The sequence below is a fragment of the Aulonocara stuartgranti genome (assembly GCF_965226115.1).
Source record: "Aulonocara stuartgranti genome assembly, chromosome: 20".
Lineage (NCBI taxonomy): Eukaryota > Metazoa > Chordata > Actinopteri > Cichliformes > Cichlidae > Aulonocara > Aulonocara stuartgranti.
This window is the reverse complement of record NC_138956.1, coordinates 27,317,430-27,331,471: the sequence shown is the minus strand read 5'-3', so window position 1 is coordinate 27,331,471 and position 14,042 is coordinate 27,317,430. Positions and strand designations below refer to the sequence as shown.

At 40.3% G+C, this 14,042-nt stretch overlaps 1 protein-coding gene across 7 annotated transcripts; it reads left to right on the top strand.

The window, feature by feature from the left end:
• The first annotated feature begins 225 nt into the window (after window positions 1-225).
• Window positions 226-12,423, top strand: ggt7 (gamma-glutamyltransferase 7). Of its 7 annotated transcripts, none has more exons than XM_082518131.1 (17): window positions 226-553; window positions 1,235-1,373; window positions 1,574-1,824; window positions 1,941-2,167; window positions 2,350-2,501; window positions 2,591-2,708; window positions 2,819-2,886; window positions 3,387-3,460; window positions 3,561-3,754; window positions 6,148-6,235; window positions 6,655-6,782; window positions 6,890-6,978; window positions 7,078-7,230; window positions 7,352-7,466; window positions 7,562-7,699; window positions 7,805-7,904; window positions 10,762-12,423. In XM_082518131.1, the coding sequence occupies exons 3-17, from the start codon at window positions 1,608-1,610 to the stop codon at window positions 10,932-10,934; spliced, it is 2,034 nt and encodes a 677-aa protein (XP_082374257.1). In that variant the 5' UTR covers window positions 226-553; window positions 1,235-1,373; window positions 1,574-1,607; the 3' UTR covers window positions 10,935-12,423. The 7 variants fall into 7 exon arrangements, with proteins under 7 accessions (XP_082374257.1, XP_082374256.1, XP_082374255.1 ...); XM_082518130.1 differs by having other exon boundaries at window positions 1,531-1,824; XM_082518129.1 differs by having other exon boundaries at window positions 1,235-1,461.
• Window positions 12,424-14,042: the final 1,619 nt, after the last annotated feature.

Sequence of the window (14,042 nt, the reverse complement as noted above, 5' to 3'; positions counted from 1 at the left end):
AAGTAGAAACATATAACACATACCTCATCCATAAACTGCGTTATAAATGTTTTTTTTTACACAATTTCAACACTGATTCATATCCTTAGTGTCCTTGTTTTAACATATGTATTAAATATGGATTATTTTAGCCCTTAATTGGACTACTTTTCTTTTAATCAGGCTTATTGTTGTTGTTTTTAATATGAAGCATAAGATCCCCCCCCCCCCAATCACAGTCAATCTAGCCCCAGACGCTTTGCTTTGAAAGAAATAAACAGAGGAATTTCCCCTTAAGAGATGGCATAAGCAGGCCACTATTGCAACTCTATCACTGAAGTAATTTCATGTCTCTTGCCTCCTATTTCACAGACGGAGGAACAAGAATAGAATAAGGCTTCATGGGAGGGACCGAAGTTTTGTGAGTAGAACAGGTTTTTGTGCACCTGCTGTGACCTGTTTGTCCAGCTCACAAACACACAGGGTGGAGGTGGACGGTGTGCTATGGTCGACCCTTGTGAAAACAGAACTGGATTAATGGTCTTCAGCTGTTCGAGGCCCCAACGCTATCTAAGTAAGTTTAATATTGGTAGGGGGACTGTCGACGAATAATTTAATAATTGTTTAATAATGTTTATTTACAGTATAATTTATTTAAATTATTAGCTTCCCTCGGTTATTAGTTCGCACTCACATGTATATTTAAAACACCCTTATCCCGAACAAGTCCAGCCGGTTATCCTGAGCTGTGGGGCTTTGGTGTGGGCTGTAACACGAAGCTAGCTTCCCAGAGCTGCGCGGTGGTGATTCAGCTTTGGCGACGGAGCTGCGTTCACCTCAGCTCACCTGCTGCTTTTAAAAATCCAAAACAACCCAGTCGGGAACGACTTTTTATTTTAGTATCACTGGTATTATTTGACTGGAGGTACCTTACAACGACGGTAAGTGACGTTAGCCGAGCTCCGAGCGCTTTGTAGCTGAATTTAAAAAAGGAGATGTGCTAGCTTGTGGCATCGCGGTGGTGGAGGCGCCGCGGAGGGAGGAAGGTCCGTGTTTAACCGGCAATAACGCTGTTATTCTGCAATAGTAATAGTTTATGTGTCTGTGTGTGTTATAGGCAAGCATGAAAATATTTAGATTAAGCCATATTTCGCGAGGGTTTAGATACATAATAAGCATGGTTATGAACATGTGCGTCTTTAAGGAAATTCATCCTCAAAAACTAGTTATTCTGCGTGGTTTCTCGTCTTTGCAGGTTGTAGAAAATGCACCATCACTGGAGCTACACATCCGCGTCTTGGCCTATTAATAACATTCCCCTAAGGAGGACAAATGAGGCTGCTGTGATCTTTTTGTAAGGGTGCCAATGTCACACTAGAGATTTACAGATCACGGTAAGAAAACTGTGATTTATTGGGACATTAAAGATAAAGCAGATGAGGTCATTCTCCAGCGCCACAGCAACACTAGCGGTCCATAAAGGTATATTTTAGTGATTTATTTGTGTTTTAGTGTGGATAATAGTAGCATGTGTGTGGCTTACTATCCCAGACAAGGAACAAGTGGGACAGTGAATATGGATATCCTGCATTAGGTCCTCAAAGATAAAGATACAGTACGTAGAAGTCATGCACAACGCTGCTCCAGAAATTGTGGCCGGATACCCGAGTGGAAGCGTGGTGGATAAAGATGCCAATCCAGAGACAACCTTGGGGAGCGCTTACTCTCCAGTGGACTACATGAGCATCACCAGCTTCCCCAGGTTGCCAGAAGATGACGTGTCTGGGGAAAATACCCTGAAATCCCGCAAGGATGATGACAACGTCCTGAGTGAGCAAGATACAGGTCAGACAGAAGTTATCAAAGAAAATCGTTTATCTCACACACAGTCATGGTTACAAGGGAGCTTTTTTTGTGATTTGCTGACTAATAGCATTTGGTATGGTGGTGCTGTGTCTCAGACCCAGATCTGTTTCTGAAGTCGGCTCGCCTCCAGCGCCTCCCCTCCTCGGCTTCAGACCTAGCTAGCCATGATGCTGTGTCGCTGCAGGAGACCAACAGAGACCCTTTTACAGAAGAATGTGCCTGCCAGCGAGATGGCTTGACAGTCATCATCACGGCCTGTCTCACCTTTGCTACAGGAGTCACTGTGGCTCTCATCATGCAGATCTACTTTGGAGATCCACAGGTAGGGTTGCATGTCATTTTTCTGTAGTCGTGTTGCAATGCTGTTGCTTCACTCAAATAAGTATGGGTTATTATAGGATTATGGGTGACTCCACATGCTTCTTAGCCTCCTTACATGCAAGCCTCTGTCATTCTGAATGTTTTTTAACTGCCTCTCTCCCTTTCTGCTTTGTCTACTGCAAGGTCTTTAACCAAGGAGCAGTGGTGACAGATGTGGCTCAGTGTACATCTCTGGGCTTTGACGTTCTTGAAAAGCAGGGCTCCAGCGTTGACGCCGCCATCACCGCTGCTCTCTGTTTGGGAATTGTGCACCCTCACACGTCTGGTATTGGAGGGTGAGTTATAGGAACAGATCAATCTCTGCTAAGCAGAACCACCATTAAGTATGAATTTGAAGACCACTTTTTGCTCTTTTGATGATCAGTGGAGGCGTTATGTTGGTGCACGACATCCGTAAGAATGAGACAAGGGTCATTGACTTCAGAGAGACAGCACCATCGGCAATCGACGAGAAGATGCTGCTGACAGACCTTCAAGATAATGTAAGGAATTACTCTGGAGGACTCTTTATTATACCTATATGGGGTTGCTCAGAGAGCCTTGTCACTCTTTTGATTATTTATGCACTGTTTACTTTGCATTGGCATTTCAGAATGGCTTGCTGGTAGGGGTTCCTGGCATGCTCAGTGGGCTGCATCAGGCACACCAGCTCTATGGCAGGTAAACAGCATATCATGCAGTCCTTTCTTCTTATGCCATAAATAGTTGCGGCTTTCTGGATTATCTGCATTCCTTTCTTCTTGGTTATTGTTTAATTCACTTTGTTTGTGACACTCCTCAATGAAACAAATCATTTTCTTTCATTGTTCTTTTAAGGCAAGAATAGCAAAAACTGATATTTTGAGCTGTTGACAATGACTGTGCTTCTCTCATTGTTCAGAACTTAAGCAGTGACTCATTGTGAATGTACACCAGCTGTGTTTAAAGAAAAGCCAGTAGCTTATTTTTGTCAGATTGTTAAGCCGCAGTTACTCTAATGCTGTGTAATTATCCTGATCCAGAGGCCTCGGCTGTTAAGAGCTAACCTGTTTGATCCGTTTAGGGAGAAAATGTGGCTTCTCAATTTGGCAAAATATACTCTTTGAAAATGAGGAGTGTCTGTATGAAACATATCATATTTGTAAAAGAAGGCAGACTTGTATGACCTTTGATTTCAACAGGATCCCCTGGAAAGATGTCGTTGCCATGGCAGCAGATGTGGCCAGAAATGGATTTAACGTTACTCATGACTTTGGTAAGTATAGGGTAATATATAGAACAAATTGCTTGGTGTGAAATCAGTGGGGGTGTTTTTTTTTTTTATCTCATCCGCCTCCCTTTTGTTCTCTCCACAGCTGAAGCTTTGGCAAATGTTAAGAGCCAAAACATGTCGGCTGCATTTCGGGATTTATTCCTACCCAAAGACCAGGTTCCCCTCACCGGACAGTTCACCAGACGCCTCGATTTAGCAGCTGTTCTCGATGCTGTCGCTGTTAAAGGGATATCAGAGTTCTATAGTGGAAATGTGGCTCAGAAAATGGCATCTGCAGTAAGGATAAACATTTTTTTCACCAAGCTACAGATGTGATTATGTAAGTGGTCATGAATCCTGCATAGTCTCAGTGGCGAGTCGTTTTCCCTCTCCTATGCTAAGTCACTGTTATACTTGCCCTCTTGTTCCCTGTACGACTCGGGGAAATAAGGCTTCAGAGAAATTCAACTTCACTGTGACTCTCAACTACCTATCTTCAGATTAAAATAAACACATTTTATAAACTAGAAGTATTGCTTCTTTTTGGAAGTACTTTCATGTCTACAAAATTAAAACATATAAGAAAAAGCTTACATAAATACAAAAATATTTAGTGCAGTATTCAATATTCATAGCAGTTCATGAGATAGCCATGACCTCTAATCTACTTCTTCCTGTTCCTGGGCAATAATTTCTATTACTTTTAGGCCCCTGAACATAATTTTTCATTAGTCTTGCCTCATATGTCCTGAAACGTGTCCATCACTGTTGGGTGTAACAGTTTTCAGTAAAGGTCTAGGTTCAGTAATAACATTACAGTTATTTGTACAGTTAGTCCAGTAATTACTTACAGGTATCGCTGCGCTAATAACTGTAAGTAATTACAAAAAATATATGCCTTTTTCTTCCTGTACACTTGCGCTGCAATCAGCTGATTTCAGTTTGTCAGAAGGGAAATGATGGAGCGGTCTCCACTCTTTGAGGAGTGGAGATGTTGAGACGACTTTTATCTTTACTGCACGTTTTTTTCTGAGAAGAGCAAAATGCAAACCACAGCATTTGCTCTTTGCAAGCATCTGGTAGGTAGTAATAGGTGTGTCCTCATTAATAATAACTAGAAAGCAATGCAACAAGTAGTGTAACAAATTACTTTCTCCGGTGAGTAACTGTGTGAGTAAAATACTGCATTACATTTCAGTAAAATAATGAACATTGTGTAAAAGAGTACTTTTTGGTGTGTGTAAATCTACACAAAATCAACATGAACTGGATTAGACATTTTAAAGAACTTGTTTAGAGCTGGGGATTAAAAACTAGTGGATTAGGTTTAACAAAAATAAGATGCAACAGTTGCTACTTCTTTTACAGCGCAGATTTCTTGGTTGCCAAGGTGATCCATCCCCACTTTGTCTGAACAATATAAGTGATGTCATGATTCAGGTCAACAAAGATGGATGATGACAGAAATTGCTTTTTTGTGATTGTTTCACATTTTGCTCTGAGACTGGGCTAAAAATTACAGATCTCACAACAGAAAATCATTACACGCAATTATTGTGACAGTGACTGGTGTAGATTTAATGATATTCCAAGCAGCACTAGCTTAATAAAATAATTCATTGCAATGAAATTTGAATATGAGTTCTCTAATTAAGCATAAGTTGTTGGGGGTTTTTTTTGTTTGTTTTTTTAACATGTGGGGTAGCAGGCATCACAGCAGGTTATACCAGACCTGATATTTTCAGTCTTCAAATGTTTGTTTGTTTTTTTTACTTTTTTCTGTAAACAAAATCATAAATTACACAATCTTAAATTAATCCTGAGATTCTAAATAATAGGGCTGTGCGATATTACCAAATATAAGATATTTCTCATCCCAATAACGATATATATATATATATATATATATATATATATATATATATATATATATATATATATAATAGTGCTTTTTCTGTAAATTCTGTGAATCTCTGGCAAATCGACTTATGTGAAGTGTTTTCAGCTGGGCGTCATGTACCTGGAGTCGAGTGTTTTGACCGATGCATGAAGTGATATATTTTTAGACATAAGTTGTAACAGCTACCATTTTCTTTGTGAGTATTTATTACATGGCGTGCTGCAGAGGAAAGCCTGTTCTAACGTTTGAGTCTAGGGTTTATTTTGAGCACCTGATGCCTCTTTTTTGTTTCTTATCCGTAAACTCTCTCCATTCTCTTTCATGTGATTCTTGCATAGGTGGTTGACGAGGTTTGTCGTGTTTGAGTCCGTGTTGGGATCGGTTTGTGGCATAATTTGCATAGTTTTCTGGTCCGTGTCAGACTTTTCATAACCAAACCATGTCCATGCTACAGAGGTAGCCTCTTGTTTAGGAATAATGTCCTCGATTTGTTTTGACTGATCTCTCTGTTTGGAGCTATCTGGTTCTGCCTCATCTTCACGGGCTATGCTGGTATTAACAGTGTATTTTGCGACAACATGAAACAACGATAGCGTATAATTTCAAAAGATAGATGTTTTCATTTCGTCATCCAATATATTTCTTCATATCGCACAGCCCTACTAAATAAGCATAAGAGTAAGGTAAATGAAATGTTCCTGACTCTTAAAATGTCCAGTTAGTAACAGTAACACACAGGATAAAGAATACTCGCCTCTAAATTTCAGTTTATCCTTTCATTTTTTAATAGGTGAAAGCGAGAGGCGGAGTGCTCACAGAGGATGACATTCGAAACTACAGCTCAATCATACAGAAGCCAGCAGAAATCACCTATCAGGGTAAATACCAGTTCAGCTATTTTCAAGAACACAGCACTGATCTGAAGCAGTTCTGTGAACACAGCTTGTCCTTCCAGTATTTATTTAGTAACAGCCAGTTACATTTGAAGTTGACAAGGTTAAAGGGTTAAAGCTGGGTTGGGCAACATGTTTTTGGTATCATCAGACCGAAATCCGTAACAGCCTTTCAGCATATTGTTATTTAACCGATCTGTAAATGAACTGCACCGCCTCCGGGCTTCAGGCTCTGTTTTGCAGCTAGATAAAATCCAGCCCCTGACCAGACTTTGGCCTGTTTTTTGATCAGATCAGGTGTATAGAGTGAAGAAGTCCATGGCAGAAATGAGAGTTGGTGCCCTTGGCGAACACATTTCCGATGTATATCTATTCTGTCTAATGATCTGTTGGTGTTTCTGAAGGACACCACGTGATGGCAGCCCCAGCCCCACATGCAGGCGTTGCTTTGATCACTGCACTCAACATCCTTGAAGGGTACAACATCACCAGCCAGATGCCGAGGACCACTACCTACCACTGGATTGCAGAGGTAATGCAAAACAGTTTAGCACAATTTACAAAGCCTATTAAATGTGTGTAAAGTAAATTAATTGACAGGATTAAAAAAAATATGTTAATTATGCGTTAATCTTCCAGGCTGTGAAAATATCTCTGGGCCTGGCTAGTAAGCTGGGAGATCCCATGTATGACTCCACCGTTCCAGAGATTGTTGATAAGATGCTGAGGTAGATATCAGCTCCCACTGCCTTTTATATTTTATAAATACAGCCTAATTAAGTAAGATATTTTATTTGAACCCTGCCCTTTCTTTTGCAACCTTCAAGTAAATCCCAGGCTTCCCAACTTCGCGAGATGATCAGTGACTCTCAGGCATTCCCTGTCCAGCATTACACAACAACCTTTACCTTGGAGGATGGTGCAGCAGCGGCCCAAGTCATGGTCATGGGCCCAGACGACCTCATTGTGTCTGTAATGAGGTATGCAACCCTTTAAAAGGACTGTAGGGGATTTAAACAATCCCAAAGATGTTTAAGCGTTGATTAAAATTCATGAATAATACAAGTTAAGACTTTTTTTCCTCACTTCTGCTTGTTTTAGCTCGCTAAACAAGCCCTTTGGCAGTGGGATTGTGACTCCTTCAGGAATCCTTTTGAATAGCCAGATTCTGGACTTCTCATGGACTAATAAAACACAGAGCTCATCACCCAACCCAGTAACTACGACTTTTTTCTTTCAGTGTTAACGGATTTGTTCTTAACACATTTGCAGCATTTCTTATGGATTTTGTTTTCTTTTGGTTGGCTGTAGCATAACAACCTCCACCCTGGGAAAAGACCCATGTCCTTCTTGATGCCCACAGCAGTGAGGCCAGCCGTGGGGTTATGTGGCACATATGTGGCTGTTGGATCATCCAATGGAGAGAAGGCTCTCAGCGGCATAACACAGGTTGCTTGATTTCTGGAGGAATTTGTAACATTCATAGTTATTCTTATAAATGTGGAAATACACGTTGACAGAAGTTTACTTTGATGTTATTCTGATCCTTCGTAGGTGCTGATGAATGTTTTGTCTTCACGTAAAAACATGAGTGACAGTTTAGCATATGGAAGACTCCACCCACAGCTGCAGCCCAACACCCTCCTAGTGGACTGTGAGTTTTTCTTACTGATAACCTCTTTTATCAGGTTTGATCCAAGCATAACAGTGTTGGCTCACCATTACTGCTATGACATGCAGTATACACCATGCAGAGAGTCCTGTAGTACCCTTGCACCTCTATGGCGTTATTTTTGTTCCACTCTTCTGAGCGCACGCAAAAAAAATTTGAGCACACGTAAAAAAAAGTTTGCAGGTGCAAGTGTTGCATTTTGAGGAGAAATTTATTTTGAGTGAAGAAAAGCTGAATTTGAGTGAACAAAATTCATTGCTGCTTGCAAAAAATGTATTTCTGTGTTTGCTATTATCCACACACACACAATAGCAGCCCCTCTCGCTCAGTTTTTGCATTTGCGCTTGCTCACATTGTGTTGCTCGCGCTCTCAACATTTCTGCCTGTGCGCGCTCAATTCTTTCCGTTATATTTGTGCCACAAAACCAGCCAATCACAGACTTGGATGCAAAAAAATAAACTTATATTTTGAGAGCACTTGTGCAAATATGTGATGCCTTGATAAATCGAGCAGGTATTTGAAGTTTACACAGCACCATTCTCGCATGAAAATATCTTAAAAGTTTATTTTGTGACCCAGTAAGAGTAATATTTCAAACTCCGCCACTGCCTCGTTTGAGTTTTGGACGAAATGGATTTTGGGATATTGCATTTCGTCATTTCGAGCTGATTGGAGACCAGAACAGCCAATCAGATTTTTTTGCATCCAAGTCTGTGATTGGCTGGTTTTGTGGCACAAATATAACGGTGTACAGAAAGAGCTGAGCGCGCACGGGCAGAAATGTTGAGAGCGCGAGCAAAACATTGCGAGCAAGTGCAAATGCAAAAACTGAGCGAGAGGGGCTGCTACTGTGTGTGTGTGTGTGTGGATAATAGCAAACACTGAAATACATTTTTTGCACACAGCAATGAATTTTGTTCGCTCTAATTCAGCTTTTCTTTGCTCAAAATAAATTTCTCCTCAAAATACAACACTTGCACCTGCAAACTTTTTTTTTACGTGCACTCAGAATAGTGGCACAAAAATAACGCCATACACCTCTGCTTACGTTGTCTTTAGGTTGTGTTTTCTGTGTACACTATGCAAAGTAGAGGAGGAGCAGGAAAAGCAGCAGGTACTTCTGCTGTAATGGGAAGCAGATGCTGAGGTTTAGTGTTTCCATGGAACAGCGAAGTGTCTTGATTAAAAGATCAGTCTTCTGTAGTTTTAGTAGGATGTAGCATAAATGGACTGGAGTGGTACTTTGTATAGCACTTCTCTGACTGAGCACTCAAAGTGGTTTTTACTACAAGCCTAATTCTTTCAGTCACACACATTCACACAGCGCTTCCATTCTATACCTTAAAGCACTATGTCTTACATTCGCACACACCCTCATACTCAGACTGATCCATCGAGAGCAACTTGGCCGATGATCAAACCACCAACCTTCCAATCAGTGGACGACCTGAGCCACACCCACCCCCTAAATCTTAAGGTCATATGTGGAAATTCCATGAGAATTTTGTTTATGAATAATAATATAGAATCAGTAGCCAATTCATTAGTTATACATAGACTAACCGATATTGGACTACAGAAGAAAAGCATTGCCTGCTCTGATGGGTCTTGATTTGCGCTGCAGCATTTAGATTCATACTTTGGCAACATGAAGACATGGATCCAGCCTGACTTTCCTCAACAGTTCAGGCTGTTGCTGGTGGTGTAATGATGGGGATGATATTTTCTTGCCACACTTTGGGCCACTTAGTAAGAATTAAGCCTCATTTAAATGTCACAGCTTAACTGAGTATTGTTGGTAACTGTTATGACCAAAGTGTACACACCTTCTGATGGCTGCTAACTGAAGCCAGCCATTGATCTGGCTAATAATGAACCCACAGTTAACATGTCCACGTAATCTAGCAACTTGGTGCACGGGCTCTTAAAAAAGAATGAAGCTTGGCAGTTTGATATCTATTATTGCCTGGGAAAATTGTGAGGATGAATACTGTGTTACAAAAAAAAATTATCTGGTTTATACACTTTAATTCTTGTCCTCTGGCTCCATTTTTATAGCAAGAGGGACAAACTACTAACTGAAAGCTTCTAGATAGATCTAACCAATCTACAGCATTTGGCTCCAATCAGTTCACTAAAGAACAAAAGAAAAATGTGACCAGCTAATCTAGGTAGCCTGAATCTATTGGTATTAATTCAAAGGGATCCTAATGTAGAATCACGAATTATCATCTTGGTTGAATTAATAATGGATTGGATTTATATAGCACTTTTCAAGGCACCCAAAGGGCTTTACAATGCCACTATTCATTCACACACTGGTGGAGGCAGCTACGGTTGTAGCCACAGCTGCCCTGGGGCAGACTGACAGAAGCGAGGCTGCCATATTGTGCCAGCCTCCTGGCCAACACCAGTAGGTGGTAGGGTAAAGTGTCTTGCCCAAGGACACAACGACCAGGACAGAGAGCCCAGGGATCGAACCGGCGACCTTCCGGTTACAGATACGGTTCCCAACCCCCTGAGCCACGGTCGCCCATGGATCAGGGGCAATAGTCCATCTCTCACCTACCAGAGCTTATTGACTGGTATATGAGCAGCAGAGTGATGATCATTGGCTCAATCAGAGCCTCTGCTAACTTCTCACTTGTCTTAATCTTGCCCTTGAATCCATTCATAAGTCAAAAGCCAAAAAACACGTGCTTGGTTACAAACATGATATACTAGGTCCTTGTAGAATTAGAGTTTAACCTAATTGTGATCCCACAGCTACTGTGTTTATTAGCTCAACATTATGTTAGTACCGTCTTCTGTCTCACACTTTCTCTTTCTCTCTTGCAGCCAAGTTTTTAGAAGAGGATGTGGAGGGGCTGGAAGCTAAAGGTCACAAAGTTCAGAAAAGAGATATTTTGTCATTGGTGGAGGGCACACGGAGAACTAATGACCTCATCATTGGAGTGAAGGACCCCCGTAGTGCAGATGCCTCTGCCCTTACTATGTCCAATATGCCTTAGTGCATCCGTCCAATTTTACAAACATATAATGCCAAGATAGTAAGACTTACTCTGTATGATGCCTAAAGAGGGAGTAAGAAGGCTGCTGATCAGATAAAAGTAGATAGGCAAAAGATTCTGAAAGGGATCCTCTGATACTAATTTGTTTTGCTCACAAGAATACTAAACTGGTCACCATCTTGCATATCAGTCACTCTGCCACATCCTCACATAACGTCCAGTCACGGTGTACATAGTGTTGAAAATGTGTGTTCAGTACCTTTACCCTTAGTGGCATCAGTCTGCAGCCTGCATTATGCACAGCAGGGTAAAGAAATGTTAGGTGTGCTCATTAATTATTATCCAACACACTCGAGGTCGGTGATGAAAACAGTAATTTTTAAAGGTTAGAAATTATTGGGAGTAGCAGCTAGTTGAGACCTGAGTGAGCGGTTTTATATAAATTAATGAAAGAAATGATGCCACACCATTTAAACGACACATGCATGGTGCAAAGTGCATATGAGCCATCGGATTGCTTTTCATCCTTTGCACTACATTTCACCATTAAACCAGATTGCGCGTGAGATCAAGTGGAGTGGTGAAAGTGATTAAGACGTGTATTGTCACGCATGAACAAGGCTGTCCTGAACTGAAACACAGAGGCTAAAGCTTTTACTTTCCTGTTCGTTATATGGTGTGTAACTGTGATTTGATGTTGTTTGGTACAGCTGCTGCAGCTTTAACTGTTGCAAACAATCAGTGGCTCTCTGGACCATTTTTAAGACTAGCATTATATGTTGTACACAAATGTGATGAGACCGTCCTATCTCAATCGATTTCCTTCATCAAGTGGATTTGATTAAGTTTAAAGGGTTTTAAATATCAGTAGAGTGAACGTATTTAAATACATAATTTAAGAAATTTGAGTTGTTGCATCATTTTGTTCTCACTTTGAACCTGTGAAGGCTTTTTTTTTTCTAGAGCTGGGTGCACTTGTTCGTAAATTTGGATTGATCAAATTCTTTAGAGATGGAATGAATGTAATGACTATTTTTATATGAACATTTGTTGTGCTGTACACATTATTTTTACTGTTGGAGCAATACATTCACTCGGCACATATTTAGGAAGGGATGTTCTGTTTACTTTTTGCCTACTTTTGTTGTTATATTAGCCAGAATATTTGAGAAGCCAGCAACTTTTGTAAAGCATTGCACTTGTACACAAAATGGGTTTGATCTTTGCGTCCAGAACGGCCAGTGCTGACTAATCAAATTGGGGTTTTCACCTTGTTTTCTCCCTCACCAGTGCAATATGACTGTTGATACTTGTTTCCTGTACTGTAGAGTGCCATGCCTTAAGGCACACATTTGCACAGTCTGATGTTGCACCTGTCTGGTTTTTTGTTTGTTTGTTTTTTTATGTTTGCATTTGTTGCTGATTTTAACAAAGATCGGCACTGTTCAGACCCAACAAATAAAAAGCTTGCACACATCCTAAACAGTAATGATTGTTTATCTGTTTTTTGAGTCTTCATACACTGAGCAAAACATTTGAGCCACCACCTATTTCCAGCAGATTTTCTTGTAATTTTTACAAATTGGTCTTGAGCAGTAGCTCTCCAGGCTTTTTGGAGACTTTTCAAAGTGTTTCTCTGGACGTTACCACTCATTTTCATTCCTATCTGTTTAACTGAGGAATCTGTTTTTGTCAGTTAAACCATTTGACACTGACCTCTCAATCATTCAAACAACAAAAACCTTAGCAAAGGATTTTTAATTGTATCTTTACATGACTATGAAAAATGCAAAATATAGAAGTTTAATTGGCATAAAATTTTGTGTCCCTGTGTGTTAGCCCTGCGACAGACTGGCAACCTGTCCAGGGTGTACCCCGCCTCTCGCCCTATGACAGCTGGGATAGGCTCCAGCGCCCCCCGCGACCCTGAAAAGGATGAGCGGAAGTGAATGGATGGATGGGTGGAAAAAGAAAAAAAATCCCTGCAGTTAATACATCTACTGAAGCCTGATCGCAAATGATCTTAGTGGAAGGGTGTCATCAAGGAATCATTGAGAAGGGAAATGGGGAGAAAATGCTGAGGGATGTCAAATTATGCAAGACCTGAACTGAAAATCAGTGGCAAAGAGTTATATGGATGCATGAAAGCAAACATTTTCCAAGCAAAGTATAAAGAAATGAGGGGTGGGTCAAGGCTTTTGTACTGTACTGTACTGTATTTGACCAAAAACTGAAGGAATAAGGTAGACCCTGGTAGACCAGGGTTGGTTGTCACATGCTTTTCTCTTGCACAAACTGCTCTTTCAGTACTCCTTCAGTAACCATTCCTTTGTTCAATCAAAATGTGTGTCCTTCTCATTTTTGCAATTAATTGCAACAAAACGTAATTAACCATCACCAGCACTGACACTTTGTGACAACCAACCCCATAGCAGGTTTGGTTGTACCTATAGTTATTAATTGGGTTTCAATAAAAATTGTGATTAAAAAAAGAATGTGTAATGTTGTGAGGGGGTTTTCTGCCTTTCAGATAGAGCCATCAATAAGTTTGAACACCACCTAGTGTTCTGTGTATTTAAACTGTGAATTTGAAGCAGTGATAATTATTGTGACTTATTCTACATATGAGCAGTTAAAATTAGGAATTTGCAGTGTTTTGACAATGTAACCTTTATTAAAGCCACAAAAACAAATGAGAACAGATTCCACATTCATGAGTGTATTCTGAAGTTTTGTATCACTGATATCATTAAAACAGCCAGAATCTTTTTAAAATCTTTTTGTGCAGGATTTTTACCACAGGTAATCTACGCAATAGTAAACAAGTCAGTGTAAACATGTCAGAAGAAGAATGAAAGTCTGGATGGATGCTCAGTTATACATGTAAGGAAAGAGATGTATTTTAAAGTTCTAAAGATCTAGCAACCCTGTAACTTACCCAGGTCAATTATGACAAATGTACACCCCTGGACTGGTACAATATTTGTGAGATTATTTTTTTCAGACAACAAATTGGTCTGGCTATTTGTGCATGACTTAACACAAACCATTCTGCCAACCAACAAACAAAAAGATTTGTCATACCTGTGAGAACCAACCCTAAGACCA

Bases quoted from the DNA above. Each gene is read 5' to 3' on its own strand.
- ggt7 (XM_082518133.1), top strand. From the start codon at position 1,608: ATGCACAACGCTGCTCCAGAAATTGTGGCCGGATACCCGAGTGGAAGC. The intron at 2,887-3,386 runs GTAAACAGCATA...TGATTTCAACAG, and splicing joins GCACACCAGCTCTATGGCAG to GATCCCCTGGAAAGATGTCG. The intron at 3,461-3,560 runs GTAAGTATAGGG...TTCTCTCCACAG, and splicing joins TAACGTTACTCATGACTTTG to CTGAAGCTTTGGCAAATGTT.